The sequence below is a fragment of the Amblyomma americanum genome, chromosome 1 (assembly GCF_052857255.1).
Source record: "Amblyomma americanum isolate KBUSLIRL-KWMA chromosome 1, ASM5285725v1, whole genome shotgun sequence".
Lineage (NCBI taxonomy): Eukaryota > Metazoa > Arthropoda > Arachnida > Ixodida > Ixodidae > Amblyomma > Amblyomma americanum.
The window spans coordinates 75,153,739-75,168,777 of NC_135497.1; the positions used below are offsets into that span (position 1 = coordinate 75,153,739).

General features: G+C 45.8%; 2 protein-coding genes and 1 long non-coding RNA gene across 4 annotated transcripts in view; 1 reads left to right on the forward strand and 2 right to left on the reverse strand.

Annotated features, from left to right (window-relative positions):
- The window catches only part of LOC144113056 (AT-rich interactive domain-containing protein 5B-like), a 66,221-nt gene extending 59,493 nt beyond the window's left edge, over window positions 1-6,728 (reverse strand). The window contains exon 1 of one of the 2 annotated variants that reach the window (XM_077645950.1): window positions 6,342-6,726. In XM_077645950.1, the coding sequence (XP_077502076.1) occupies window positions 6,342-6,602 (261 nt within the window). In that variant the 5' untranslated portion in view covers window positions 6,603-6,726. Of the gene's footprint in view, window positions 1-6,341 lie in introns of both variants that reach the window. The other variant, XM_077645951.1, reaches the window with a different exon arrangement.
- Window positions 6,729-6,818: 90 nt separating this feature from the next.
- Window positions 6,819-8,388, reverse strand: LOC144113057 (uncharacterized protein C2orf42). Its single transcript, XM_077645952.1, has one exon. The coding sequence runs from the start codon at window positions 8,251-8,253 to the stop codon at window positions 7,090-7,092; it is 1,164 nt and encodes a 387-aa protein (XP_077502078.1). The 5' UTR covers window positions 8,254-8,388; the 3' UTR covers window positions 6,819-7,089.
- A 2,087-nt stretch (window positions 8,389-10,475) lies between these two features.
- LOC144113063 (uncharacterized) lies at window positions 10,476-15,028 on the forward strand. The gene is made up of 3 exons (XR_013310587.1): window positions 10,476-10,553; window positions 10,934-10,990; window positions 14,999-15,028. It is a non-coding gene; the product is annotated as an uncharacterized LOC144113063 (long non-coding RNA).
- The last annotated feature ends 11 nt before the right edge of the window (window positions 15,029-15,039 follow it).

The following is a 15,039-nucleotide window of genomic DNA, read 5'->3' on the forward strand; positions in this document are numbered from 1 at the left end:
TCCACACAAAGAACCCCTATCTGAAAACCACTAAGATTTCTGAACGCTGAATGGCAACTGGGCCGCTAGTCCATGACACAAAATGCTGCTATGCTTGTAACACAGATAGGAATGCTTTAAGCAGTTAGGGAGCAGTGCTGTGCATTTCTTTTCTCAATTTATTTCTCTGCCACTGCATGACTAGTAAGCATCACTTCTGACACCTAAGCCAGCAGCAGAGATTGTTTATTAACTATTATTCATGATGTGAACAGCAGTACCTATCAATGGCACGCGTGGAAAAGAATGAAATGAGAATCGAATTGTGAACTGTTGGGTTTAAAGCCCCGAAGCGACACATGGGCTATGAGGAATGCCATATGGGGCAGTTGAAGATTATTTTAGACCATCTGGGGTTCTTTAATGTGTGCTGACATCGCATAGCATATGGGCACCTTTTGTGTTTCGCCTTCATCGAAACACAGCTGCCACATCCGAGACTGAACCCGGGTCCTCTGGCTCAGTAGAAACTGAGAAAAGAATTGTCACAAAATACAGCTCCAGTTCAGAAAAACATGACCCAATATGGAGATTCCATTCCATCAAAGAATGGAATCACCTTTCAGAAAAGCAAGTTTACAGTGTCAACGACGATTTTTTTTTTTTTTCAACATTGCAACCCCCTGCTGCAGTACCTTCAGACTAAGTAGGGTAATCATTGAATAAATAATTAAATACTGCAAACAATACAGGGTTTTCAAGGGATGTGGTCAACAGGTGGCTTAGCCTGGAAAGTGAAAAAAAAAAAATCAGAGGCAACAGCCAGCTTCGCACTCACAACCGTCTTAGAACTACTTTTTTTTTATGATACTGTTTCTGAAAAGGAATAAATTGCTATTCTTTCCAATGATTAACAAAAATTAAGAATAAATTGAGGCACTTCCATTGTGCAGGGTGCGGTAAGGCTACGACAGCTACATAAGGTGGTAACATTATCACAGTGATTCAGCGGGGGGGGCAACAGTCATCAAAACAAGCTCAAGCTATGCACAATATAAAGCTGGAAAACTAGCAATGCTAGATTTTTAAATCCATGCTTCATACAGATTGTGGGCTATCTTGCGGTGCATTTCGAAGACTTTTTCTGGTGGATGTGAAGAGAAAGCTAGGGTAACCTCACCAGAGAGAGACAATGTGCATTAGCTATCTGTGTTGGAGAAAAGAAGTGCACCAAACACGATTCATATTCTCTTCATAAACTGCAATAATTCAGTATGCTAACTCCACCAAAATCTTCCTAGTAATTATGAGGAAAGAGAAACCGTTTGGCATAAAAACATATTTCACAATGGGATTAGTGCAGCCACTAAAGAAAGAATGAAGGCAATTAGGCACACTGTAACATCTGCTTCAAAAACACGCCATCTTATACTAAACTATTGGCAGAGAGTATAAAGCAATGACTAATTTGACATATCAAAAATTCTGGCCACTAGTTTTCTGCCAAGGACCCCTCAACACTTGCTCAATTATTGTGCAGGGCACATAACTATGCCAGAGTTTAAACCTGAAAACAAGCCCACCTCTGAGAACAAGCTCGTGTTTTACAACAGCTCACAAAATTATTTGGCACCATGAGCATACCAGTTCCCTCACAACACAACCTCACACATAAAAATATTTCTCATCCCTGCAGCCGCAAGTCTAAGAGGCAAGCTGCCCTCATTTTTGCAAAAAGGAAGAAAGCATTGCAACCAGCACACTGTCAGCATCAAGTAAGGCAAGAGAATTTCCTCCCTCGAAAGAGCCCCTCCAATCTGCACTGGTTTTGGTAACCATTTATACGGCACCGTTTGGTGGACAGAGCAAAACTCAAACTATGTACAGTACTCACGGATTGAAATAGGACATTCGGAGCGCGAGGCCGTCGCTTCATGGAGCGCCGCCCGTAGACGCTCATGGAACCAAGGTGGTGCATTGTGGTATGGCGTGAGAGGGAGAACATCTACAAAGCAGAATTGTTCCTTCCAGTAGCCAATCAGCCGGCCTGTGGTTTACCACATGCCTGCGTGGCACTGCAAGGCTAGCGCTCCGAATGTCCTATTTCAATCCGTGAGTACTGTACATGTGCATCAAAAGCTGCAATTTCAGCGGAAATCTGCAATTTCAGAACCACTGAAGCATTACAGAACTATCACCTATTCAGTATGCTCGTATAGCGGCACATCACCGCCATAAACTGTGCCTCCAAACAGCGTAAGAGGCAATAGCCATCGTCAGGCATCCAGCCTTTTGCTCTTGCTCCTATATCTGCCTCAGAAAGAAAAAACAAAAGAATCAAATAATCCTCATCCTGAATGGCTATGCAAAAGGAAAAAAAATGCACTTCATACACATAAATACCACTTAAACAGAGAGACAATTCCAAAAGCAGAATTTTTGAAGCGTATACCAGTGGTATAATACAAAAGCCTATATCTAAATTACGTAAGCTAAGCCTTATTGAGATTCTTCACAATTCATTACAACTTCTAGATAAGGAAATCCGTTAAAACTTTGTGAACAAAAAAGGGAGAAAATAATATTTGACCTCATGTTTGGCGCATGATAACCTTAGCTGCTTATGTGCCATAAAATGTAACGCAACACATCACAGCAACATAACATTAAGAAAAAGAAAAACTATAACCATGCCACGCAGAACAAATCTTACTGACAGATTATGCTTACTATCCTTAAAATGGCATGCTTTAAAGCTACTCAAAAGGTAAAGGCAACCACTGCAAATGTAGTGGAGTGCTCGTAGCAGATTAAAGAGCTCACAGATGTAGGAACAGCTGCAGCTAAGAATGCTGCCTTTGTGGCATTAGAACAACTATGACCAATATGAAATCACTGAATAACCTTGGCAGCTAACCTCTGCAGCAACATAAGCACAGCTCATGTGGCCACTGCTGTACCCACTATTACATCCTGGTATTGAATACTGTTCCAGGATACCTCTGTAGGACAGTAGCCTTATATACGGCCCTCCACTGAGGTTGGATATGGTATTCCATGGTGTCCAAAACAGCCGGAGAGGCCTTTCAGCCAACCACAACATGAGTGTTGCTACAGGTTCCAAAGCATTTGTCAAGATCACACTGTAAACCTGGAGTTTCAATATGATTCAATTGCCCCCCAACCACCCGTAGCCCCTTCTCAGTTTTATGCTCAACATGAGATGCTCAACGGCACAGGCTTACCACGTTGTACACCTTTATGGCACATTGTGAAGTGCAGAAAAAAAAAAGGGGGGGGCCTGAGAAATTTCTAAAATGAGTTTAACTCATCTGCTACAAAAAGGCAAAGGCTACTGAATTTGTGCTGCATCCATAGAGGCTCAGTTTTCGCAACCGACCGTACTAGTGCATCAGGTACACTAAACTATTTCCACCTTTGATTGAAGATATAAAAATACAAGGAAAACAATAATGTGGGTATCACAATACAAAAATGCGGGTCAGTGTTTCATTGAACTCTGCATATCTTTCATTCCAAGTCACATCTTTGTGCCCTGCAATCTCTACCCACCATTTTCTTTCTGCAGTGCAGGATCAACAAAAATCCTAGACATGCATCTGTGCATACTTTAGCACTGCACAGACTGAAAAACATAACACTGACACAGCACTATCACCATACATGTAAATCTGCGTGATTCAAGTATTTATTCCCACAAACCTACCCAGTACTCAATCAATAAGCAACACCAGAAGGTTAAGACAAATCAAAAATACCACTCACTCTTGCACCACAAATGTTTAAATTCTGCAACACTGATCACAAACACTTCTTCCAATGCAATGTAAAGAAATGTTTGCAAAGTAACAGCTATTTCAAACCACCGTCTGTACATTCAGTTCCCTAAAACATTTCAGACATATAGCCAAACAACAACTGCCGCATGGGTAAAGAATTATGCGTAAAACATGCTGTCTTCTGTGCAGACTAGAATGCCTATTAATAGAATGAATGGCTTTAAAAATTAAATAACACATAATACTGTACCTACAAATGAGAAGCACATTGCTCATAAAAACATGTTAGCAGCCAAAGAATCAATTCCATACTTTTAAGCGCACTATGTCACCACTTGTGGCACAGACAACAGTGCTGTTGCCTATTAGCTGCCTCAAACTGTAATCTAAATGTACCAGCATACACCTTAAATTGCAGCAACCGGTTATGCTAGCAACATGATCCTTACGTTTTGCAAGGCTCTACATTGGTTGGTTGGTCATGAGGAAGGAAAGGGCGCAGCAATTGTCTCCACTTCCAGCAGGCACGTCAACCAATGCCATGAGGGAAAGGAAGGAGAACGGAGCGAAAGAGAGAAAGAGGCGACATAGTGGAGGTCCCTAGATTATTTTGTTTCACAAATACCCTTAGCCAATATCTGCTGATATGCTACTGACTTCCAAACTGGGTAGTAAGTTTTTTTACAATACTTTTTGAAGCTTACAAATGTCACCTTTAATCTAGAGAATTGAACCTTCCAAATGCCCAAACTCTTTCTATCTGAATAGTGAAATAAGTATACATCTCGTAGGCTATTATGGAATTCAGAATTACTGCTATACAAATATTACTATCACAATCAGCAAAAAATAATTAATGCTCTAGTCCACTACGACCTGCACACAGCACCGCTGCTGCTCTTAACATCCTTTAGTACACTCAACAAGTGAAGAAACTATTGAACTAGTGAAGAAAAAATACTAAAATCAATAAGGCAGTGGCCAGGCCCGGCGAGCTTATATTCAATGCTATTTTGTAGGCGACATCTACTCCGAAAAACGGCTGTTCTTATCATAGTAGAATCTGCAGTGGCGCTTCCCATGCACAGCTCTCACGTTCTGCACATAACCACGCAAGTATGAAACGCTGCACAGCCTCCATGTACTATCACCCATTGTGTGCTAAATATGAGGCAATCACAGTGCTATGTATTTTTCTGACCACTACTTATATATATTTTTTGCCTTATTTCCGCGTCTTTATCTCTCGTCCTCTCCTCCCTTCCTTCCTTTTTTCAATCACGCGCAGCTTCTGTTTCAGTACAGGATAATAAGCTTTATTAGCTTTGACGTCCATCACTCAATAAAAATTTTCAACTGATAACCTCCCACTGCCACGCGTGGGAGGCAAAAGGGAAAAAAAAAAATTATACAAGCGCGACAAAACGAGAGAAAAGCAACAAACAGGTTCTAAAACACGCACGACGAGAACACAAACAGAAGAAAGAAAATAGTGCGCGTAAATTCGGTGCCCATTCCAAATATACTAATGAATTCGTAGCTTGAAAAACAGCTTTACACCACGAAACCGAACAACGCAACGAGCCAACACCCCTAGCCACATTTTTTTTTTTTTTTTCAGGTGCCAGGCACAACGGCACTAATGCTTGTGCCGCATGTCCTTGGCAAATTGCGCAAAACACACGACTGAACTTCATGCGAAAACACAAGGGGAAAAAAAAAATGTTAGCATAGGTTTTGGTTGCATCCCAGACTTCACAGGTGCAAAATCAAACGTAAATCAGGCTTTGCTAAAAACAAATAAAAAAAAACCGTACGGCTATATTCTAGCCCAAAGTTATTTGCGGCCCATAACATTTGCTCTCATCGATTTTATCCTTAGCAGCAGTAATGCCTAGGCGGTAAATCAGTTCATTTTATGACAAACAAGGTGAATAAAGCCAGGACAGGACAGCAGCTGCAAGTAATTAATTAAAGTGCTGGAGATACGCCCTTGGTGACAACACACCAGGTAAATACACACACAAAAGAAAGTGGAGGAGGCTTCCATTAAAACCTACGTTTTTTTTTTTTTAATCTGGGGAGCAGCGATATCTTAAGTAGTGTGGTTTAAGAACGGCATGCAATTACAAACTCTAGGCTAAATCTGAATTTCATATCTAGGTCAGATTAGGAAGATTACTTGCTCCCAATTTTCATAACCCCATGGAATGCATACGTCGACAGAATTACAGCAACGGCCGAAATATTTTGAAAGTGGCTCGTCCGTATAAAACTAGGAGAATAAAAAAAAAAAGGCGCACGCCATCGTATAAGAGTCACATTTCGAACCTGCGACGCAAGCATTCCTGCTCAGCCGAACTTGCGCCGCAGAAATTAATTTTCCAAATTAGGTCTAATCCCGCGTCAACAGTACACAGTACGCTTTTAAGTCGCCCTGAAGCAGCACGTAATCCGTTCAAAGACCTGAAAGAGGCGCATCAGCGACTGCATAACAATGTTTACACGAAACTGCATCACATGGTGCATCAGCAAGATCCACGAAAACAAAGGCATATCTACCTGGCCCTGGTGGGGTAACCTGCCATCGGGAGTCTGTTCAGGCAAGAAATACAGCTGAACACTGACCAACTGTGCACTGTGCTGATGGTCTTTCCACAAAAGCTGCAGTTCGGCGATACAAGGATCGTCGTTGGGCGAAATCCGAACGTATACAAACTGGCCCACGGAGAGGGTGGCAGGACCACTTCGACTCTTGTATTCGAAGCTGCCGTAAAACGTGCAGCTGCCGCTCCGTCCCCGAGGGTCGCCCACGAACGACATCGCCGCAGCGGTGAACGTCAAAGTTCAGACGGAAACGTGCAAAGCACACTGCCGTGTACTAGCTTAATCATCAAAAAGAAACACTGCAACCGCTGCTGCTACAACTATGGAGAATAACATCACAATTGACTTCCCGTCATGCATTGCGCTTGCTAATATGGCGGCACCGTCCCAATGGGCGAACTTCGCAACTTATGGCAACAAATTACCATAACGTTCTCCACAAACTGCGGTTTTATTTTCTGGATTCAAAATTTAACAGAGCACAAGAAAAATCAAAGGAAGCGTTTATTTGACGCACATTCACAGCCTGAACTGTTTGGATGAACTGCGCGATTCCTGTTTTGTTGTGAACACTTTTGGATGCAAACCCGATTGAAATCCAGCGTAATGCGCCCCGGCGCTTTACTACAGAGTCAAAGCGACAACCACACTGTACAGCAACGCCCGTGTACAATGCTGATTACACACAGTAAGAAGCTGCCAGCTACGGTCTTTGCTCAACGTGTCCATTTCTCAAATGACCGTACTCAAACATCAGGCGCAGTTCTCCGACTCGGCTGCGAGGAAGCACGTCAGGAGTCCACTCAATGACGAACGGCGCCGAATGCGGAAAGTTCCCCACCTTCAAGAAAGTTTTGAGTTCCAGTGGTCTGATTAGCGGAACACCTTCGCACGCTGGTTCGTCGGGCACAAAAGGCGGTTGATAGGGTTCGTAGGTCCCATCGCAATTTTCGATGAAAGCTCTGCTCTCCTCTAGCGGCACGTCAGGCGTCTCAAAAATGTGGCGCACGTGCAAGAGGCTGGTAATGCTCCAGGTGCACTTGACCCCGTCTTTTCGCGCAGGAAGCCGACGCCCACATATTCGCTGCTGCAGACACTCGAAAAACTCCTGGGGCACATGAAAAACTAGAGGGTCAGGTCGGCCAGGGCAGTCGTAGCGCATTGTTTCATTGATACGCTCAGTGACGCCCGACAACCACTGCAAAAAGGTGAGCGATGGCTCGGGACGCTTAGGCGCCAAGTCGCGCAGCTTGTCGGCGCGCACCTCGTCGGCGCTGGTGAGCGCACACATGCATGCGTGCGAGTGGACACAGCCTTGCTTCGAGCGGCCACAGTCGGCGCAACGCAGTTGGCGGCGGGGACTGAGACGCACGTGCACGAAGCCACCCTGGCGCCGGACTGCCAGCACTGTTCTGGAGACGCGCTGCACCAGCGGCGAGCCCTCGGAAGCGACCAAGTTCCAGATGGCATCTCGAACGCTCTCCTCTTCGGCTTCCACGACGGATGGCTTCAACGGCAGCTCCTGGGCCTGTGCGCTGGAGAGCAGCGCGGCCTGCACGTGAGCGCAGCCGGACGAACCCTGGCAGCCCTCGCACAACGCGCTACCTTCGGCTGACAGTTGCACGAAGGTGCGCGCCTCGCCTCGCTGCAGACGCACGGAGAAAAGCTGGCCCGGTGCCGAAGTGTGCAGCCGCACGGCGTCAGCGCCCCGCTTGCGCACGCCATGCTCCCGAAACACTTCGTCGCACGCCTTGTTTTTGCAACGCACGCCGCGAGTACCGTTGTAGGTGCCGCACTTGGGGCATTTTCGGATACCGCGAAGGGTTGCCTTGCCAAGATCACTGAACAAACTCTTTCGAGATGACATTGTGCTCGGTGACGCGCCAAACAGTACGCTAGTCTGCCCAGCCCTAACCCTGGACACCGTACAGACCACAGCGACGAAGTGCCAAAAGCCCAAACGCACGAACGCACTCAAAGCGAACCACGGCCAGGCGGCTAGGCCAGCTATGCTGAAAAAAAAGAGAGATCAATGAGTTGATGATGATGATGATGGTGCGACTCAAGCACTTAAGTGGCCAATCAAATTATTACAACAAAATTTTAAAAATAAAAAGCAATAATTAAAAATAAAATTAAAACTTAGCACGCAAAATTAGAGCGCCGTTAAATTTTAGCTAGTTGGTCGCGCTAGAGCAGCGCTACAGCAGCGCCATTGTGGCGGCAGCAGAGTGCGTCGAATGCTGTATCGGTCATTCGCGTGCTGGGCACTGCAGACGAATGTTGCCGCTGTTTGCATTTCGGTAACTAACTGTTATTACTCACCCAAAACAGATAATAAAACGACTGTACGACACAGGGTGAAAACATCGAAGAGAGGGCAGAAGGGGGCGCCTCTAGACTCACTGGATAATATCTAATATGGCAGCGCTGTGAAGGGTTGTTCCATAATGTTCCATTAGTTCCATAGTGCAGCCTATGTAAATCGTGCTTGTTTTAAAATTTCGCGGTAACTTACGTTTGTTCCTCGATGTTGGCGACCTCGTGTGAGTCGGTCTTTCATTGCTCCATGATGTAAAAGCAATAAACGAGAGGCCAAGGTACATCTACCTTGGAGAGGCGATGATTAATCGCTGTCTAGCGTGTGAACAGCTGTCGTGAAAGCAGAACAGGAACTTCAAACGATAACTTTGACGTTTAAAACTTGTACAACGGGTTACTGGCGGAACAAGAAGAACATTTTTTTTTTTGCATTTAGCACAGCAGGTAAAGAAGGCTCGGTGACTGCCACGTGGCTTGCGCAGAAAGCAAGCTAGAAACATTTTCACTCGCATATGAGTGAACTGCTAAAGCTGCCCCGGTTTTTCCTTTTCTTGCCCTCATAAATTTTAATGATCACGTGCAACTTTAGGTACGAATACATATGTAATTGTGAGCACAGGTTGAAAGCGAGAACAATACGGGATTGCTTTCCCCGCGCAGCATTTTTTCTCGGAGCAACCGCGCCTTACGATCTCTTGGTTCGTAAGCAGTAGATGGGAGGCACGTAATGAATGTAAGCTGCTCTTACCAGCCGCCCGTCTAGGTACATGATTCCAGCCACAGCATAGGCATGGGGTGATAACGGAGTGCAGAAAAAATATTGACGAAACGGAATTCCAACAAATCCTAATATTACTATATCGCTCCTTGTAAATTCTATCTTGCTGCTAGCTTCTGTGCTCTCAAGTGATGCCCGTACGTGTCTCCTTGTACCCCCTGCTTTAGTTTACTTCCATATGTGCTCCCAAAGCAAGCCTATACCTACCCCACGCTGTTTACTATAACCTTGCTTGAAGCTCTGGTCTCATGCACAGGACAGCATAGCCGAAAGTCAAGACTAGGAACCATCACCCCTTTCCAAATTCCCCTTACCACTGCGTACCTATTGTGATTCCACAATGCCCTATTTTTGATAACAGCTGCCTTTAATCGTTACCTTTCCTGTTACCTTTAGTCATTACATATTTTTCATGCTCTGTTAGATGCTCAGCAACATTATATTTATGCACACCCCAAGATACTTGTACTTATCCACTATCTCTAGCGCGATCTCCTGTATCGTATGCTCGCCGCCGTCATTATCGTTGAAAATCATGACTGGCGATTTTTCGTTAATCTAAACTTCAGATCTAATCTATCTCCCTCTGTACCACATATGTCCAACAATCTCTGCAAATCTTCCTTGTTCTCAGCCGCCTGGACTTGCTTGTATCCTGCCTTTCAGGAGAACGGGGTGTCGTGGACTACGGCCACTGAACAGGGCGATCATCATTATCATCGTCATCAGCCTTACTACGCTCACTTTCAGGGCAAAGGCCTCACCCATGTCTCTCCAGTTGATCCTGTCCTTTGCCAGTTGCACCCACCGTATCCCCGCAAACTTCTTAATCTCATCCGCCCACCTAACTTCCTGCAGCCCCTGCTACGCTTGCCTTCCCTTACATGCTCTGACCGGGCCCATTTCTTTCTTTTGATTTCGATTAGGATGCAATTAACCCGCGATTGTTCCTTCACTGGCTCTGCCCACTTAACGTTACACCCATCATTTTTCTTTCCATGGCTCGCTGCGTTGTCCTTAACTAAATCTGAACCCTTTTCGTTAGCCTCCACGTTTCTGCCCCATAGGTGAGTACCGGTAATATACAGCTGTTGTATACATTTCTCTTGAGGGATGCTGCTAAACTACGATTCATGATCTGAGAGAACCTGCCATATCGCGATACCACACGGCAGGCAGTGCTTTAGAGAAGCGCGCGCGGTTACGTACGGCAAAGGACACACTGAGAAGAGGAGCAGGAAACGATTGTGTTTATTGTAGATGCATGTCACCTGCCGACCACGTTGGACTTCCTTGATGTGAACTAAATGTGAACTGAGTGCAATCCCTTGCGAAACGACACTCGGCTAGTCAGTAACCGATATGCGAAGGGTGCATACTTACGTGCTAGCGAACTTTCACCGCGTTTAGTTAAAAGAAATAAATCGGGGATTAATTTTTTTTTCAGCGCCGTATGTTTGGGAAGGCGACCCAATTCGTCACACTACTCATCCTCGTTTCGAAGGTAGGGAAACGTTTGGTGGCCGCGGAGCAGCGAATCGGAAGCCCTGGCAACGTGGCAGGCCGCACGCCTTGACGAAACGTTTTCAGCGCGGGAACGCAGCATGGACGCCTAGACATGTTACTGCAGAAGCGCGCAAAGCTTGGGGGCGCAACAAAATTTATACCCTGGGCAGCCAGCCAGAATATCACACGGGTCAGCAAAGGCAGAGAGAGAAAAAGGGCGCTCGCATCCAAAAAAGCAAGCCGCCCTCGGAGTAGGTCAGTGCGTCACTGAGCGGGCAGTTTTAGCCAGCAGAAGACAACAGGAAAGTTGGTTCTCGAGATTTTCTTACACTGCTCGTGGTTTCCTGACAATTCAAAAAGAGGAATTTAAGAGCGGATTGGGGGTATCCACAAACGAAGTTTCAGTGGCTTCTAGTGAATGTTCGTTGGCACGCAGTGCCTGCAGCAACAGCGGTCCATATACAGAGGCTGCCGCGTTTACCTGGCAGATATAAAAAAATTCTTGGCTCAAACCACTGGCCTAATCGGGAGCAAATATTGCACACAAAGTATAGAATATTATGGTCTATTTTCTTTGAAATCTTATTAAACATCAGCAGCTGCCCGCATTTTCTGGACTTGAGGAGAAACTGCTGTCGGCCGCGAGTAGAGTTTCAGAAGTGAGCAAGGCAGCTGATCCGACAGGCCGCTCGAAACTGCCGGACAAGGGAGCAACTGAACAGGCTTGGTGGGTGGGCAAGTTGCGCGTTTATTTTAAAAATTATTGTCGCACTTTAGCGGTGTTTCAGTTTTAAAAGCGATGGTTGTTTCGGACGCTAATTTAACGAGCAGACGGAATAGCATCTTCAAGGAACCGCACAATGTGGTACGCACAACTTGCCCGCCCAGCCGTCGGTAAATTGCTTCTGCAACCGGCAAGGATGGGTGTGCGCAGCCCGTTGTTTCATCTGTTCGGTCAGCCTTTGCGAAAACTGTGCTTGATTGCGATGCCAGTTTTTTATTAATTACAAAAAATCAATTCGAGTGCCGTTGTTAAATTACATATTGAAAAACGCAGACGATAATACTCTTCTTTGTGAGTAATATTTGCTCTCGCTTAGGCCAACACTTTGCACAATGGAATTTTTTTTAAATCCGGCGGATAAATACGGAAGTCTAGCCAGCTTCGGCGAACTGTGCGAAACATCATTTTCGTGTTATTTTGTCCTGACAAAAACTAGTCAGCACTTGTATATTTTGCATGATATGCACGCGCGCAGAGAGTGGGACAAAAGGGAGGCGTCCGCATGAGAACACAACCCTGACAACACAAAATGTCCTGAGAACCTCACATGGTCCAAACGCCCTCAGCCCGAACAGGATGTCCTAACTCCTGAGTAAATTCTGAGTACATTACGTCTAAACGTCCCTCCAAGCCAAACTTAAAGCCGCCCAACGCGGCGCTAGAGCAGTGGGAGGTGACGCTGGCTAGCGGCACCCTGGAACACTGCAGGAGACGCTAGTCGCCATCGCCAAAGCATCGGCGGCCTCCACTACGGCACCTCTTTCTTCATTTCTTCTTTCACTCCCTCCTTTATCCCTTCCCTTACGGCGCGGTTCAGGTGTCCGCCGATATATGAGACAGAAACTGTGCCATTTCCTTTCCCCAAAAAACCAATTATTACTATTATTATTATTATTAAGCTGCTGGAGTCCTGCACTGAGGACTTCACCTACAATCTGCTCCTGTCTCCTTTTACGCAATAAAAATTTATTCTTTCTCTACCTGATAGCGACGCCCGATGTTTTACATTGCAGGACGACGCGACAAAGGTCATTTTGCAGAAAATCATGGAATCAAGTCAGCTTCATCTCGCTTACGCAGCTCTGAATGCATGAAAACTGCATGTTTAAAAAAATGTGTGCAGTGTTTAAAATATATTTGCTATTTAACCAGTTATACGCAGTGTTTTTCTCATAAGTTCTATAATAATAATAATTGGTTTTGGGGGAAAGGAAATGGAGCAGTATCTGTCTCATGTATCGTTGGACATCTGAACCGCGCCGTAAGGGAAGGGATAAAGGAGGGAGTGAAAGAAGAAAGAGGTGCCGTACTGGAGGGCTCCGGAATAATTTCGACCACCTGGGGATCTTTAACGTGCACTGACATCGCACAGCACACGGGCGCCTTAGCGTTTTGCCTCCATAAAAACGCAGCCGCAGCGGTCGGGTTCAAACCCGGGAACTCCGGATCAGTAGCCGAGCGCTCTAACCACTGAGCCACCTATTACATTTTTGGGCCATAGTAGATATACTCGAGCGGTTCTCTCAGTGACTTTGTGGTTTTCATGTCAGAATCCAGCCCAGAGGGGAAAGAAAGCTGTTTAAAAATTTTTATGACTGGTGCCCACAATAATTAAAGCGGTTGCTCAGTGGTTAAGGTGCTCGTCTACTGAGCCGGTGTACCCGTGTGCTGTGCAATGTCAGTGCACGTTAAAGATCCCCAGGTAGTCGCAATTATTACAGAGACCTCCACTGCTGCACCTCTTCCTTTCTTCTTGCACTCCCTCCGTTATCCCTTCCCTTACGGCGCTTTCGGGTGTCCTTCGAGATATGTGAGACAGTTACTGCGTCACTTCATTTCCTCAAAATCATTTTCAGAATTCTGAATGCGACAGCATGTTTTTTGAAAAAAGGAAAGGGCCCTCTCACATATTGACATCTCGGTGGACACCTCAACCGCGCCTTAAAGCATGAAACTGAAGGTGCATGTGTCATCGGTCCGAGCCCTTGTCGCAAGCTAGCCTTCAACTCGACTAAAGCATTGAGCTATATGCAAAGAGATATGTGCTGTGACACCACCCGGAACGCTGTACGACGAACGGTTGTTCAAAATTTTGGTGCAAATGTAGTCGGGAATGCTACCACCACATTGAGGTCAGCCAGTGATGCCATCGCTGGGATTTCACCTACATGGATTGGGGTTGGGGATTGGGGTATGTTCTTAAAAACGGCATGTAGTTTACCCGAACTGTTTGCAGTCATGCCTCGGGACTTGGTATGACGTCACATTACACTCTTGTCACGTGACTTGGCATGGCGTCACATTACACCGTTGTCACGTGACTTGGTACGACGTCGTGTTACATCGTTGTCACGTGAATAGATGTGACCTCACATTACATCTACATCATTGTCACGTGACTTGGCATGACGTCATATTACATCGTTGTCACATGATGATATGGCGTTTGCTCGTGACGTTACATGGTGCCGTTTTCTGCGGACAGCATCTTGCTGACACGTTTTGCGGACAAATGACCTTGAACTGAGCCATATAACGCTGTCGCATTAATACAATCTCTGCCCAAAATCGCCATCTCACATCTTAAAAAGAAAACAAAGGTCTTCTGGAGTAAATTTGAGGATGTCCTGGGGTTGTATTGGACAACGAGACCAGGAGAGGGCATGTTGAGGATAAGTAGAGCACATCTTCAAAACGACACCATGTGCTCAAAAATGTGTCCTCAAGGTGCCCCGAGAATTCAGTTGTGCTATTGTCTGGAAGTTTTATCATGGTTACGTCGGAACTAGCCTAGAAAGTATTCGCTTAACACAGTTCTGAATCGCACCAGCAGGTCTAAAGGTCGGGAAGACCTCGATAGCGCGGGGTCCTGCCCCTGAGCCCGTGACCTGCAGATGTGTACTTCAAAAGTGCATACAATGAGAGAGAGAGAGAAGTACGGCAGAAGATCGAGAGACATCCGGCAGGCTCGGCGGAAGACTTTCGGCCATGCGCACCAGGGAGCACTAGAGAAAAAGGAATTCTTCATAGCTGGAAGAACACTGAAAAGCGGAACAATAAAAAAAAGGATCCAGTATCATTGCCCGTCCGGGGACGCAAAGGGTCAAGGTGGGGCGCTCTTCTTCACAGCGGTTTCGCACAAGCACCGGGATAAGTAACATTAGCCGCGTGGACCTTAATTGGCGCCTATTTGCTGCGCGGCAGATCTAAATCGTTCTGCAGGTCAGCGCGGCGGGACACCGGAGCCCGGCAGACGAAGGGTC